Source organism: Hetaerina americana, unplaced genomic scaffold (assembly GCF_022747635.1).
Source record: "Hetaerina americana unplaced genomic scaffold, ioHetAmer1.1.p SCAF_119, whole genome shotgun sequence".
NCBI lineage: Eukaryota > Metazoa > Arthropoda > Insecta > Odonata > Calopterygidae > Hetaerina > Hetaerina americana.
Genome location: NW_027286281.1, coordinates 395,009 through 412,382, shown reverse-complemented (window position 1 = coordinate 412,382; position 17,374 = coordinate 395,009). Strand labels below are relative to the sequence as shown.

The 17,374-nt window shown below is 36.7% G+C and overlaps 1 protein-coding gene across 1 annotated transcript in view; it reads right to left on the bottom strand.

Annotated features, from left to right (window-relative positions):
• The window catches only part of Ssadh (succinic semialdehyde dehydrogenase), a 28,467-nt gene extending 22,384 nt beyond the window's left edge, over positions 1–6,083 (bottom strand). Inside the window, exons 1-2 of the mRNA XM_071582552.1 lie at positions 5,831–6,083; positions 5,508–5,741 (exon numbers count right to left, since the gene is read on the bottom strand). Of these exons, the coding sequence (XP_071438653.1) occupies positions 5,508–5,741; positions 5,831–5,881 (285 nt within the window). The 5' untranslated portion in view covers positions 5,882–6,083. The remainder of the gene's footprint in view (positions 1–5,507; positions 5,742–5,830) is intronic.
• Positions 6,084–17,374: the final 11,291 nt, after the last annotated feature.

The window sequence follows — 17,374 nt, the reverse complement described above, 5'->3', positions numbered from 1 at the left end:
CCTTCACTATAACAAGGCAGAGGAACACACTTCACCTTGAATTTGGTAAGGAAATCATGATTTCACCATGGGGTCAACAGAACTGCCTACACACAAACGTCACATGTACAATTTTTCTTTTATCAATGTGAGCGGCACCCATTTACGAGGGTCATCCGGAAAGTAGTACCCGTTCGTGAAATAAAGACACAAAAGTAAATATTAACAAACATAAAAAATTTTATTTGAAAGAGGATACTTTAAACTACTTCTCAACATAATCTCCAAGCAAATTAAGGCATTTGTCATAACGTGTGACAAGTTTCTGTATTCCTGCTGCATAGTCCTTCGCCGCCAGCTCATTGAGATACGCGAGGGACCCATCTTGCACAAATTTTTGCATAATGCAGATGGTGTTTAACAATTTCATGAACAATTGTTCGAGAAACATTGGGAAAATGCTCACAGATGTCATCAATTGTGACGCGCCGATCGTTCCTCACGAATTCGTCAACTGAGCTCACCAGTTGGTCTGTAATGACAGACGGTCTCCCCGAACGCTCATCGTCGTGTGTGTTCCCCCTCCCCATGTTGAAGTTGCGACACCACCGCCGAACAGACGACTCGTCCATTACATTGTCTCCATACACCTCCTTTAATTGGCGATGAATATCACATGGGCGAACGTTTCTTGCATTGAGGAATTTAATCACTGCCCTCACTTCACAACTGGCGGCGTTCTCAATTTTTTTAAACATTGTAAACAATCACAGAAACAACACAGGCAATGCTAGCGTCACGCAACTTGGCTCAGAGAAGGCAGACAAGCCACTGAAGCTATCTGACCTCGTCCAGCGGCTACTCGCGTCGTCAGCACTTCATGCGGCACGAACGGGTACTACTTTCCGGATGACCCTCGTAATTTTCAATACTCTAATATTCTTCCATGATCTTCTCTCACAATGGCACCTGCAATATTTATGTTCACTCTCGTAAGAGAAATGACCTGAGCTCCAAGCCTTCTTTTGAAAGTGATAGTGTCCCCTCTTTACATTTGAAACCATCTTCTAAATGTAAAATATGAAAGAATTTAGACTCTACATGGATTATCTGAGAATTTTCCCACCTAAAAAATAAACAATACATTTTTCTTCATATTTATTTAGCAAAATAGTCTCCTTTAAAGTCAATGTACTTTTTCCAGTGATACTCTAAACATTTTTAACCCTTCCAAATATTGGTTGACGTATTTCTCGGCAAAATAGTAATTTACAAAGGTGATAACCACATCGTCCGATGTAAATTTGTCCTCCAGGCGAAACTTGAACATAAGAAGACAGGAAAAAGGCTGAGGGCCAGATCTGGTGAATATGGTGTGTGTGGTCAGCCAATAAAAGAACATTTTGTAATTTTAGACATGGCAACCACCAAAGAGTGAGCAGGTTGTCCTGATGCTAAGCATTTTCTTCTTCTTCAAATGCAGTCGTTTCTTTGCAACTTCTGCCTTCAGCTTGCTAAGTAATAATGTGTAATACTCTCCTGTTATTGTTATACCTTTCTTGAAGATAATCGATGAACACTATCCTGTGATTATCCCAAAAAACAGTCCATCACCTTCCCAGCTGATGGAACTGTCTTCACCTTTTTTGGAGAAGGTTCATCCTTTGCAACCCACTTTTTTGACTGTTCTTTTATCTCAGGAGTGTAATGGTGCACCCAAGTTTCATCTACAGTAATGCATCACTGCAAAAATCTGACTTGCTTCACTTGAACCGCTCCAAAATGGCCTTGGAAATATTCATTTGAAGGCATTTTTTATCCAAAGAGAGCAAATACGTCACCCAATGTGAGGATCGCACATGCATGTCCAATTCTTAAATCAATATACGAAAAATGCATTCTTTCGATATGCCCATAGCCTCTGCTCTCTCTCCAACCTTGATTCAATGGTCGTCCGGTACTATTTGGTGACTTTTTCAATATTGATGGTGGTTGTCGCAGATTTGGCTGTCCAGAACAACAATCATCAGCCAAGTTGGTATGAACAAGTTCGAATTCACCTGCCCAAAATTTCACAGTAATAAATGATGACGCAAAGTTCCCATACACAGAATCCAATTTGTCTTTGATTTGCTTAGGTATATTGCCTTTCAAAAACCAATACTAAATGTCAGCTCGAGACTCAATTTTTTCCATTTTCACAAATATCCTCACCATAACTCACTCAAACGATTGTCAAGCAACAACCAAGAGTCCCAAATGGCTGGAACTTTGTTGATTACCTCTCAATGCATGCGCAAACACATTCCACGACTTTTGTTGAAGAGTGTTGAGGTTGGAAAGTTTTCAGATCACCCACGTACATGGGGGTAGAACACAGGGTCGAGTGTAGCCGGCTGCTGTTTTCACATACCTATATCAGGTACACAGCGTAGGCTTTTGCCATTTATATTACTGATATCTTTTTTTTTTACAAGAGCATTCAATTATTGAATTTTTCTCACATTTTGTTTCTGACTAACTTTATTTCACACCAATAGTTACTATTTTTGGTAAATTAATTTTCTCCTGCATATTTTACTCTTTTTAAATTATTTATTATACAGCTATTACAGGTATTTCTGCAGAGTATGAAAGTGATTTGGAGTTGTAAGAAAGCACAGCTGTGAGCGAAACTATGAATTCAGCAGATGGTAGAACAAAGAATGCAGAAAAGGGATTTGCATTAAGAATCATGCACCTGGTGCAATTTATGGGCACCTGGAGAAATTTCTCCAGGCCTTACAAGGTTTCCATTCATTGTGCCTTCAACAAATGTTAGCTTAGACATAGATGGGAGATGGTGGCATTTTCACAGTATTTCTATACTTAATTTGAATGAACTTTTAGTTAAAATTTTAGCATAAGAGACAAATCAATATCCAGATCAGGGTCTAATCTTGAAGGAGGCACAAAGAGTGAAGCACTATGTATTACCCCACAGCAGAAGAGGAAAATATCCATTGTAATTTCACAAATTGTCGCCTGCAAACCACAACAGAATCTAGTTTGGGCCAAAAGACTGTTTAGAAACTCCCATTTTAATCAAAGATTGTCTTATCATAGTTTTATTACAATAAAGAGGTACCTTTTACCATTAAAACCATAATCATAAACACAGTAATCAACCCGAAGGTTGGTTTGGTAGGTGATGTAAGAGTTTACCTAGTAATTAACCCGACGGCATGTGAAATTTACACATCAGGGTAGGGGGGGGGGCAACCTGGTACCTGAAAAATCACTCACAGATCCACAGCCAAAACTTTAGAAAATTTGGTTAGTTTTTAAGTATTTGAATATAACATATCAGTACACACACCTAAAACAATGTTATTATCAATGAAAGTCTAATACTTTACTAAGGGGGATTTAGCTGATGAAAATTGCAATACAATATTCTACTTAAAGAGGTGAGATTTAGAATGAAAACATTCCTTCTATATGAGTCATAGTTTGCCTATATAAGGTCATAAATAATATGCACTGGTATAAGAATGTTCTTGACGGAGTATTCACAGTACTACCAATGCCATCCCAATTTGTCTGATCTCTATTCAATTATTACTAGACAAAGGCTATTGTCATACAATGGATATTATTATATATCACAACAGTTGGCCAATATGATCCTTTTGATATCAATGGATATGCAAGGGACTGTGAACATTACAAGAAAAGTGATGCCACCCAATGAACAGTGGAAAAATAAAAAGAGGAGAAAAAAAGGCATATCAGAGGGCATAGAGAGCTGTTATGCACTGGAGAGACGAGATGTTGCCTGCCATCCACAAAGCCATCATGGTGCATATTGACAAAAGAAAAATATGACAAAGAAATCACCAACAGTAATTGGTTACGACAGCACAATGGGTGGTTTGGACAAAGTGGATCAGCATATGTCACAATACCCTATTCCAAGGAAGCTTGGAAAACAACAGAGGAGGAAGATTTTTATTCAAACTCCCAGAGGATCATGGAATTCATAAGTACTGTCCATGAACACAGGCAGGAAAAAAACACCATTACGATATAAATTTCAGTTGCAGAAAGAATGATTACAAAATGCCTCTCTCCAGAAGTCTCACCTAGAGGTGGGAGCCCCAGTTCATCGTAAACCTATCACTTTCAAGAGATAATACTTGAACCCTGTAAGGTGCGTAAGTGATAAGATATGCCAAAGGAAAGGAGGTTCAATTCACAGTTCAATACTACTAATTCAATCGTGATTCTCATCATGAGCGTGGCCTTTTGAATTTTTAAGCTCCACACTAAAGCAAACTTAACATTTTTATGGTATATTCTACTTGAAAGTCATAAAAATTTTCACATTATCAAATGATATTATTTGAGGGACATTCATAAAAATATCAGTTTCTTGTTGCAAACTTTTACAAATGCAAAATAATCAAACTTTAAAACAAAAAAAATTTGGTTTGAATATTACGTTGTTATTTTTTTGCGAGTATTAATATGGCTGATATAATTAGTTTTTTGAATGTGAAGACAATGAACTTTATATCCACGTTAAAAGATTTTGTGCTTCCCCACCAACTTTTAATTCAAGATGCAACGTGCTTCACTGCCTTGCGGCATCATCAGGTGCCAGCCATAATTAATTACCTGATAGCAATGCAATTCGGTGAAATGCATTTATCTTCAAATAATATCTGTGGAAAAGGACAAAATATTTTAACATGAATATCAAATACTTCCATGGAGTGAAGCCTGAAGCCATAGAACATATTTATAAACTTTATGTTGATAATATCTTTTCTTCAAAATGTCTTAATTTGGCCCTAATATCAATATTTTTCAAATGCATTAATACAAATGGCACAAAACACAGTCTATTATTTTTCTGTCAAAGCATTTATATAGCTAAAGAAATTGGCAATAAAAACTTTTTAAACGAGCAAAAATGACATGGAGTGGGTTAATGCATTTTTCCACCCCCATCTCACAGAGGGTATTAGATTTGCTTTTCTTTCAACATATAATATTCTTTTAATTCATAAAACGGTGGCTAGTTCTCTAGAGCATTGCAGCCCACTCTTGGCTGATCTTTAAATCCGTACTTTTCCTTTCTTTTGTATCCATCATATATTTGCATTATCGACAGGATTCAAATTCGGCACCGACAACATAGGCCACGGCTGACACCATACCATGATGAATGAAGAATATAATGAGTGTTTTCAAACTTGATCAACAATCATTTGATTTCATGACCGCACTGCATTTATTTTAGGCAGTCATAGGGGTTTCGATTAACAATTCATTTATAGAAAATGGTGTCTTTTCTTCAATAAGGTATTACTCCAGTAAATGAAGATAATTGTCGTCAAATAGTGTTGGAACATTGCCTTTCAAGGCATTAAATAAGATTTGCTGTCTAGTCTGGTGGTTACGTATTTAATCTCTTATTCCTAACGGCAACACCTGAAGGCATAACCATGTTTCCATTGTTACAATTTTTTAAACCAAATTACCTTGGCTGTGGTATCTTGCCATTGCTGAAATGAATTGCTAGCCGCTACAATGGCTTCATGAGTATCGGCTTCGTTCATATTGGGTACATTTCCAATGACATTGCCATCAGCAGGATTAATAACCGCAAATTCTTCACCGCTAGCGGCACTCTTCCAAGCACCATTTATAAATGCTTTATTGCGTATAAGTGACATGTTTCTGATTCCCAAGCTAAGTGGACGTGACATCTCAGCCTATTGAAAATTATTTAGACAGATAAAAGTAATAATATTATGAATTTCGAAATAAATCCCAGTGCGATGGGGATAACTCCGATAAATACCTGGCGGAATAAAAACGAGCGTGTAGCAACGACATGCCGCATCAACCCCATTCTGATTTTAATCGTTTGGTATATACTGGCAGCTCAGTCGATCAATAGCAAACAAAATGAATGCACTGTGGATAGAGTTTAAGCCACTTCAACATTGATGACTGAATTGATAAAATTGATTAACACAGGGGCGGTCCAATGATACGTCATGACAAAGTGGTTTTAATTTATCAATTGGATAACATGGAACATTCACACCCGTGTTAAGAGACTTGTTTTCTTTGGGAAACCCGCTCGCAGATGACGTTGTTTTCAATGAAACTACGATGTAGATACTGCCTTAGATGATAGATGGCAATGGCATCACATTTTAGGAGCGTGATTTGAATACCGTTGTCTACACAATATCCTTATTTTGTTACCCCGTTATTTTTTGAGAAAAACAAAGCCCTGGTCTTCCACATTTGCTTGGATGACGTTTAAAAAACACAAAATGGATGATTTCTAAACATTACATTTATTTCAATGCATATTTAAACAATTTATTTTACGAAATAATTGCTATTTTCTTGACAGTTAACACAAAAATCTTCCGGAGATGCTACAATATTTTCTAGCTACTGGCCGATAAAGAAAATTAATTATATAAGATTGTGAAAATTGCGCTTTCAATGAATGCTATCATGACGAACTGATGATACTTTTGGGGTAAAAATTTTCCTTTCACTAATTTATGATAAACAAATAACCAACTAAACAAATTCAACCATTGTAGATTTGTATTTTGTGAATGTAAGGCCTCAAGAGCTTGTCACAACAGCACACTTTCCCCTATTTCATAAAGCCCATGTGAAAAAGAGATCCCTGGAGAGCATATGAGAAACCATCATGTAGTGCCAGGACATTGCATATCACATTAATGTGAAATGAAATTGAAAAATTTATGTTAAAATATTAAGCATCGAATGAGTCATCTCCATTAAATCTGCAAAGCCAATAAAAACTATAAAAAAGGAATGTAAAGGAAAATGATTGAATATGGATATCACCACCAAGTTAAAAACACACATTTCTTTCGGAGTTCCACAGGATCAACCCCATTTCAATGGCTGATGGACACCGTGGTTTGTTTCACCTCACCTTCTCCAGCACCTAGTCAACACAGCTGCATTTATTTCACTCCCCTCGGTTACCTTCTCTCAACTTTGGGGGAAAATGAGCAAGGAATAGAATACCAAACCTCTCAAAATGTAAAATGTTCCTTAAAAATTAATCTATTCCATTAAATTCATGAAAAATTAAATATTTCTACCAGTTAGTGCGAGAGCAGAGATGACTTTAATTTCAAAGTCTAAATCATGGCCCCAGTGTTTCAGGTGTTAAATATTTATCTTAATCAAATGTTAAAATAGTATTTTTATGTGAGCAAAACCCCCTTGCCTTACACTAGGGAAGTTTTGGCATACAGGGCTGTGCCAATCTATTTATTAAAAGAAGGGTTGGGTTTGTATTGGCTGGTATAGAAGAGTGCTTCTGAAACACAACTCCAAGTTGGTGACCACTCAATACCTCCTACAATCCCCAACTGCAGGTCAACACTCATAAGGTGGGTTGTTCTTTTTTGCATTGCTCTTCAGCTCAGTTGAGCCAATTCTTCTCATTTTTTCTGAAGAAATGTGAAGGTGGAGATACATCAAAACTCCCATCTCCCTGCAATCTATGCATATCATCTTCAACAGAAAAGGATACTTTAATTAATTAACATTAGATGACTTGTATTTAATCATAATTTCTCCTCGCCAGTTGGCCACCATCCGCATAAGAGTTACTTACCATTAATTAATTATTCACTCCCCAACATAAATGTATGTGTTCTAAACAAATAATGGAAGAGAAAGTTTCATTTCTGAGAAAATTGAGTGGTATATTTTAAATGAATTCATGATATTTTTTACAGATTACATACTTTCCACTTGTGTTATCCATTTCATATTTAATTATTATTTTAGGTAACTTAAATAATATTTTTTTGCTTTATCAGCTGCTGTATTAACACTAGAAAGTTTCTACAGAATTTATGAAATAATTTATTGAATTTAGTCAAGTAAGTTTACTATGGTATAATGAACACAAGCATCTGACGTGTTTCATCAAAAATTGACACTTGAAAGATTGCCATATTTCAGTTTGGCCATTAAAATCATAAATTTAAAATTTTGACTAATTGACAAAGAAAGACATAATGGTCAAAAAAATCATGGGACAAATCAAAGAAGACATGAATTGGAGGGTTGGGGAAAAATGTTTCAATTATGTAGAGGGAATGAGGCAATTGGAGATGACATAATAAACACAAGCTGGAAAAGTTATTTCAGTATTTCTGCGAGAAGATCCAATCATGATTAAGTACATAGGTATACGGGGTGGATTGGAATTTCATGGAAAATGTTAGCCACAAATTTTGTATACATATGTCACATCTGCAAAACATGAAGCATTTAGATGATATATGTTCCAAGTAGTAATACTTTATTCATTATTTAAAACATCCAGCTGAAATATTAATTGATATATCATAACTATGTCAACCATGCTCAAAGACACTAAACATTATTTATGCTAGGTACAGTACTATATCCTTTAATAAATGACCTGCAACACACAGACCCGCTCTGGCTGAATTTTTATATTTCCATGCACTCAGTTTTGCATTGCCATTTATGCACCCCATATGTATGGCAAGATAGAAAGTGCATTGAGAAAAATTAAATGAAATGTGACAGTGGGGGTACACAGAATCCCCACGGAACTACTTAAGGATTTAGGAAAACATGAGAGTATGTGGGAGAATGTATTTACATACATTAAGAGATTTTATCAAATTTTTATTTCAATAACTGCAAGACTGACTTGAGGAATTGTTGCGTTTTATTTTGCACTTTTCAGTAGTATTGATGCAATACACTGTTCTGTTGCATGTTTAAATTATACCATCCCATGCTCAGCTGAGTCAATGCTTAATAAGAATCCATTTGAATTGGTCCCAAATATGTAATTTCAAAGTGGCAACATCAATACTCCCTGCAAAATTAGGTTTCCCATTAGTCACATACTAGATCTCTGGAGTGCCACTGGATTGCGGCATAGAATGTATACCATAGATCTTTTAAATTTATATACTTCTATATTTAATCTAATTAAAATTTATTACAGTACAGAGCAACTTGAGAACTGCGACTCTGGTGCAAAACTGTTTAAGAAGAAATTGCTCAGAGATATAAAGCTCATTTCGTTTAATACGATAGTCAAGAAACTCGAAAGGCTTTGGTGACCCATAGGTTTTGTGGGAGATCAGTGCTCTGGAGTAGCTCTACCCCGAACACAAGAGGTTACTGAGCAAAATATTCATCTTGGAGCTGACCTGGGAGTGGCCTTCTTGACTTAGGAAACTTAATGGGCTGAATAGAGAGCCGTGGAAATGCATACACCCAGAGAAACACATGAAATGCTGGAATCACAATTTTAAAAATTACAGATAAATTCATGCGATAGTTTACATGCAGGACACCAAACATTACTGACATTTGGAAATAAAATATAAAGAATTGCCAGAGAAAGCGGTGTCCTAATTGCATCATAGTGAAATCTACTAGGATGGTCGATTATTTATACACCACAGGTGCACTAAATAAATTTTAATGAACACATGCCTACAACAAGGAAACACCTACTGATTAGGATGAGCATTGAATCATATACTCTACAAGTGTTTCCAAAGGGCAATCATAAAAATAATATTCAAGTAAATTAATGATGAGAGACAATAATATACAAATGCTTCACATCACAGGTTTAAGGACAACGCCACAATGCCACCAGTGCAATTCACAAACCCTTCTTGCCTGTGTGGATGCGGAATGAAATGCAGAAAAATATAAACTGCAAATACGAAAGTTATCCATTCTCACTCATTCATTCTGGATAACAAGATAACATCTGTGATGACAGCATTATTAATCCTCAAGTAAATACATGTTCATTCTTTTCTTCTGAAAGAATTTGATCACACTTTTAATGCTCAAATATTTTCATTTCTACCATAGGAAAGAATTCATTAACCCAGTAGAGTTGAATCACAAATGGTAATAAACAAAAAACTCAAAAATGTCCATCAGCAATGATCCATTTTGAATTGCTTAGAATCAGGAGAACGAAGCATTTTCAAACATAGAGATGTCACAATTTGAGGTCCCAGTTTAGGAAACACAAATGAGTTACATAATAATAAATGCTAACTGACAATTAATATAAACCACCACAGATTTTTCTATAAATGTTTATCAGTCCTTTAACACTGATTAACAAACAGAAGCCACCATTATTAAAGGTACAGAGCATCAAAATGATTCACAGTTAAGGGTGAGGATCATGGCAAACCTATGAAACGTTGAAACAGAGCACTGATTTCAAGTACACAAAACTTAGATCACCCATGGAAAACAGCAAAATCATTCAGCGGCAGCAATTTAATGTAGAACAATGATTGAGAACATATAAAAAGCATGGTATATTTATAGAAAAAGTTTAACTTAAATATTTGACTTATTTCTCAAACATATTTTTCAAGAACTTTGGGTTCACCTACAGCAAGTGCACTGAGAAGTGCCTAAACATCAATGAAAAATGTTCTTCCCTGATTACTAGCATCAAGCATCTGGTGATCATGCACCAGATGGGCATCACGCTCATTGGAAACAGGCAAATAAAAAACAAAACCTTATAGGATTTTAGGGAAAGAACAAGAAGTAAATACTTCCTACAAAAAGGATTGGTTACCGTCAAAGTCAGTGCCATTTTTTGGATAGAAAGGGTTTTAGGAATATAAACACCAGCAATCTTATCAGAAAATTTCTTTAATAAAATAAAACTGTTCATCACATAACACCCCAACTCCAGCCAATTCAAGCCTTCCTTTGAAGGCATTGCACGCTTCATCAAAGCAGCAATTGTTCATGGCATACACGCATACATAAGTGAAGGAAACTGTTTTAATGATCATCATATTATATTAGAAACATCTTATGTTCCTGTGAAAAAAATGAACACATGTTCAGCCAGTCTTAGTCTAGCAGAGATTATGTGTACCCGTAAATGACTCTTTATTCTTCACTGTGCAATTAGGATTCAGGCATGACACAGGAAATTATAGATAAAAAAAAGCTGATATTTAATGATACATGTAATAAAGGTAGGCTTTATAAATAACAGATAACACATGGGGAATACACATTTAAAGGACTGTGTTCTTAAGTTGAAAATGTCAATGAACAGCACAAAATTATTAAAACTTTTAAAAGGATAAATATACTTTTTTTTTAAATTAATTAACTAGCCTCTAAGAAAAGTTTGTACTCCCATAGAATGGCAAATGTAACTATTTTTAATTAATTTATTATGAGTACCTTTCAGCTGATATGGATAACCATGATTAACTATCATTTACATACATCATTATTAGAGATGGAAGAATATCACTCACATTTCACTCTTTTGCATGATTATTAAAATTTATTATTCACATATATCTGTCAGCCATGGTAAGTTTTTGAAGGAACCATAACATACATCTGCTACATTTCTAGTCCCATTGGACAAAATAATCAATAAACACCCTTAAAATATGCATTACAACAAGCAATACCTTAAATCACATAATTCCTGCCCCTCATCTTCACATACAACATGCTTATTGTCTATTCCTCCCTCAACCTCATTCACCCAAAGATTATCATGAGCCTCCGATTAACTATTCATAACTGAGAGTTCATATCCTGATATAATATGAATCGTCAGAACATATTCCATTGGGAACATAATAACCTTGTCTTATCTATCGGCTATATGAAAGATCACAACAAATTCACAAATTTATTTTAACTGAGGAATAAAGCAACTTAAATCCCTGTGAAATAACTTGAGGACTAAAAACATCACATACCATTTATATGCATGCCTTGTAGTTCATACTCTTTGTCATGTGACTGTAAGGGTAGGTAGGCTAGGCTTGGCTGTAAGAGAGGGTTTAACGGCCAGGAACGAGACCCATGGCCCAGTGGGCCAAGTTCCACAGTGGAGCGGATTCATCCATATCAATAATTGTGTTCTGGGATAATTAATTAAAGTGTTTTCCCAATGGCTCCCTCAATTCAATTCCCATAATGCCCTCCCTTTCTAGCCATTTAATATACCTGGGCTTCAACTACCCATATTCACGTCACAATATATTTTTATGCCTATGAAAGCTGGTCCACTACCTTCACCTTCTGGGCCCTCTCTGTACTCATTCAATCACTCTTTGAACCACTGAACAATCGCAAACCAACTCTCTCAAAACCCTTCCCACGGAGCAAATGTACCACATTCAAGTGACCGTTACTTGGAGTGTATTCATTAGCGCCAATGAGCATGGCAGACTTGCGCCTAAGCTGCTGGGACTGAGTTTATTTTTTTATACCTTTCTCTTACACTTCTCCTTCCTCCTGCTAAACCAACCCAGAAATTGCTAGAGTTGCTCGGGTCCTCGCCTAAGGATCCGCGTGCCAAAAATCAAGTTATGTTGTCACACCAAATAACATCAGCTAGAATGACCAATTCTCGAAATGTATTTAATTTAAATAAAAACTTGCATCGATTGATTACATTATAATGTAAATAGATGAAATAAAGGGTATGACACAAATGGGAGTGAATTACAATTGTTTTGTTCAAGATTACAATATAAAATAATAGCAACCTAAGTTTTCTAGAAAATCCGAGGTATATTTTATTTGAATAAGATTTTAAAATTTGTATCTTCTTACAGCTTGGCTCCAATGAATCATATCTAGGCCATCTATCTGAACTTCAAAAAGAAAACCTTGTCGCAATAATCCAAGAAAGCCCCAGTCAACAATACATAACAGCCCACATGCAGAAAACAGCCAATTGATTATTTATATCTGGCACAGTACATCTTGAGCAATTCAGGGATATTCTCACCCAGGGTACTCAGAGAAATTATTATTTACAAATTAGGAGGAGTCAGTGGATACAATGGTAGCCACATATGGTGGGACTAGCGATGAAAAGTGCAAGATCGACAGGGGACAAAATATACCAAAAATTACTTTCTGGCACCTGCATACATAATGAAAACCCAAGACATTCCAACAGCCCAGAAAACTGGTAGACAAAGAAGAGCAATGTGAAAAAGACAAATTTTAGAAATAGTGATATTTCAGCAAAATAAATTGAAGAAGTCTTGTTTTGTGTTTGATGTATGCACAGAGAACTATGCAAAAAGAAAGATGGCACTCCCGCATCGCTTGAAATTTGGACGTGGTCTCCTCCCCCCCCCCTTCCCCCACAACCACCATGCAAACCCCCCTTCACTCCTCTCCCTACGCCCTCCACCCTTTCCCTCTGTCAAGCCCTTCAAATAAGTCCTTCACACATTCTGTTTTATTTCGCATTTTATAATAACATGTTTCAATAAATAATCTCAAGGAAGAAAATCCTATAGCCAATAATAATAACTAAGAAGAACTCCAATACCGGTATTTCGGTCACCAGGTGACCATCAACGGGGAGAGCAATCAAATGGGAACTTGAACTTGGGAGGAAGAATATGCACCAGGCACTGTCCAAAGTCAAGTGGGTGTTCATGTCGGGGGGGGTGAGGTATATATACCCGGAGGGGCAAGGGGGGAGGGGTTAAGTGATGGACGGTAGGTGGGGGGGAGTTTGTTGAGGTCACGTGGGAAGGAGAGGGGGAAGAGTGGTGGCTATTAGGAGGGGGCTGCCTATTTTTGAATTGACTAACGAAGTTAAAAAGTGAACTGTTGATGATGCCTGGTTCATTGTTCATAAGTTTATTCTTGTTTAAGTGAATGTGTAAACTCTCACATGCATCGAGTTTACAGTGTTGTATCGGTTTTAATAATGTTAAGTCGTTAGGAGTGATGGAGTGTTCCGTTTCAAAAATGTGTTTGGCGACAGCTGATCTTTCGAAACGTCCATTCTTAAAGTGTGCTATGTGTTCCTTAAATCTGATATTGGGATTATGTTTCGTCTGTCCAATGTAGGAGAGTTGGCAGTGTGAGCAAGTTATTTCGTAAATACCTGATTTGTCTAACTGTGGTGTTATGTCTTTCGGGTTCCCTAAACACGTAAGAAGAGAGTTACGGTTAGAGTAAGTGACTTTGGTGCCAATTTGTTTAAAGACCTCAAGGCCTCGGTTTAATGTGAGGTAGAAAGGTAATGCGATAAATTTATTATTGTTGTCTTCCCGTTGTGGTAGGAGTGTTGTATGTTTATTAGCAAGTTTTCTTTTTTTGTTTCTAACTAATTTGCCTATAATTTGGGGTGTGTATCCTCCTTGCTCTCCCCGTTGATGGTCACCTGGTGACCGAAATACCGGTATTGGAGTTCTTCTTAATTATTTTTATTGGCTATAGGATTTTCTTCCTTGAGATTATTTCTTTAACAGCCAATAGCTCCACATCCTCTATTTTGAACATGTTTCAAGTTTATATGCATACTTTTAATACACACAGATACACACATATGTATGCAGTGAACTCTGGATCATAAGTGCTGATGGCTGCACGATAAAGCACTGATAATTGAAAGACAAGGAAAAACCAAAATACACGGAAAAAATGGTCGCTATATCATATCATCGGTAATCTACCAGTTAAGGTAGGTTTTTGATGAACACAAGCTACCAAATGGTACAGCAACAATTCCCTTGTCTCTTATAGGAAAAGAAAACGCTACATCCAGCCATAAAATAAACTCCACTTCATCTCCACATACAGGCTGCGGTGCTCAAATCTGGACAAGCACACATTTCCTTGAATGAGATTTCCTCGACGGGTTAGCGAAACCTTCCCAAGACTTCTCCGAAGCATTATACTTAGCCACACTATCGTAAACAGTTGATCTGGGGTACCAGAAGAATCGAACTATTTTGAAATATAACGCCCAGTGCGAACACTTTCAGTAATAGTGACTCTTCGATTGTACGCCGCACTTGTACGTAACATCTTGGCCATTTAGAGGTTATGACTGTTTACTGGATGCCTACAGCTTTCAAGAACGGCAATCGTGACCTCCAGTAGAACTGGGATATGGCAGGAAGTTCAAATTGAAATGTCCGGATTTAACCACCGCACCCTGTACTTACTTCCTGCGTCCATTCCATCCAACATCCCTATCCTACTCCAGCCCCTTCCTCGCTTGCCTAACATTCTCCCCTCTTGCACATTCTTCAACTCTCATCGCCAATCTGAATACCTTGCATCCACTTTTCCTGCCACCCTTGTTTTCATTTCTTTCCAGAATAGCGGGTTATGATCTGAATAAAGATGCACGGAAACTCTCCCCTTTCATTCCATGAGATTAATAAGAGTTTAATAGCATGGAAAGTACATTTTTTTTCTCTTTTTCCTATTTTTCTGTAATTTTCAAGGGTAAAGTTATAGATTTACAAGAATTCAGAGCTATCATTGTGCGAACATCAGAATGTATTTTCCTCAGAAAGTTCAAACAATCACATCACCATGAAAAAACAAATGACTAGCAAAAGATGAGTTTTTAAAAAGGAATCCTTGATATGGATTCATATTCGACACATTTTACCAATTAAACAAATGCAGTTAATGAAATTAAAAATACAAAGTAACTTTCCACTGTTCTTTATTAGCGTACGACCGGTTTCAACGCTCAAGCGTTATCATCTGATGATAACGCTTGAGCGTTGAAACCGGTCGTACGCTAATAAAGAACAGTGGAAAGTTACTTTGTATTTTTAATTTCATTAACATGAATTTCCACAAGGTTGAGCCAGAAACAATTGAATATTTAAACAAATGCAGTGTTGATAGTTAATGACTTGCTGCATAGTTAAACTATGTATTCACTCATCTTGAGGGAGAATATGTAACTCTCAAGTCTAATGAATGCAAGGGAAATGATCATTGGAAAGTACGGATAATATAAAAATGTTTAAATTAAAACATTAAATATTATTGACAACTTTTGATTCCGTAAAAGTAAAAACTTTAAAAAAATGCCCCAGCATTTCAAACTTGTGTTTTTAAAAAAGTATACCGAAGATTCAAAGCATTTATAATTATTTTTATGATAGTAATTTTATTTAAATGTCGACGTGCCGGGAAGAAAGAGTAGCATGGATAATCTGTAAAATGGATAATCCACACTCAGACATTCGACAGCTTACTGTACATATAATACATAAATGCAAACACACATTCAAATGAGTTCTATAGGTCCCACTACAGGTTTTACTGGCACAAAAATCTATAGAATTTTTACGCAACAGGAATATATTTTCATATCATATCTCATGCCAACTGGTTATATTGGCAATGAGGATCATCAAATTGTTTAAGTAGTAGTAGTTTTGATGGGAGGCGACCGACAGCTAAGGTCATTTGCGCCATAGGGGAAGGACAGGAAAGGATGAAGGGTGGAGAGAAACCCGGCGTCGGCATTAGCCTACTCTTTACGAAAGGCGCCAAGGGGTCCGCGGCTTAACGTCCCATCCGACGGACGGCGTACTCACTCAAAGTGCCCTCCACAAAGCACCTCAAGTAGGGATCGAGATACCTCTGAAAAATATTCAACACCGCCGGGATTTGAACCCACGCCCTCAGGGTGGGAAGCCAGTACGTTAGCCCCCGCACCATCTCGATCCCCTCAAATTGTTTAATAAATACTCATTGATCTAGTCACATTTCAAGAACAATTACTTAAAAAATTTGCCCAACGTTCCATTAGAGGTTGCTAGGACTAGGGTATTGCGGTTAGAATACGGTACCAAATATTTGCGCTGCATTTCACACATTTCCCAGTGAGTACAAGTTGAATATCAAGATTCAAACTTCGCAGAAAAAAATGCCGAGCCTCTCCTCCAAATATTAAACATGTAATCAACACAAAGTGCAAGTAACAGTACATACACATGGACCCCCAAGAGGATTTGCTCCCCAGCCAGCTCCTTCCAAAGACCTTTTCGCATACCACTACCAGTAGGCTCCTCTCCTTGCCCATCCCTCTTCCTTTCCACATATGACAGCATTCTCCCTTTCTGGCATTGCATGGAATTTGGGACAGCGAATGAATGACCTCTTTTTGTATTTCAGTCCCATTTTGCAAACACATTGACAACTATGAAAACTAATGTTCGCTGGTTTCTTGACATTTAACTTAATTTCAAGTCAAATAATTATTTTTTGTGGAATTTAGGTGAAAATTGAGTCGCTAGTGACATAAAGGAGATGGTTACTCATGAATAAAAGAAGATATAGTCATTATACAATGTTTCTTCAGAAGCATGCAAAAGATTGGTTCTAAAACTGACCTCAAATCAATCTGCGTTTGATGGCCAAAATAAGATTTCTGAGATATTGTGCACATTATTAAAAGATATTATCCCAAAGGATGATAGCCACTCAGACATAAAATGATGGGAATCACTTCCAATCACAA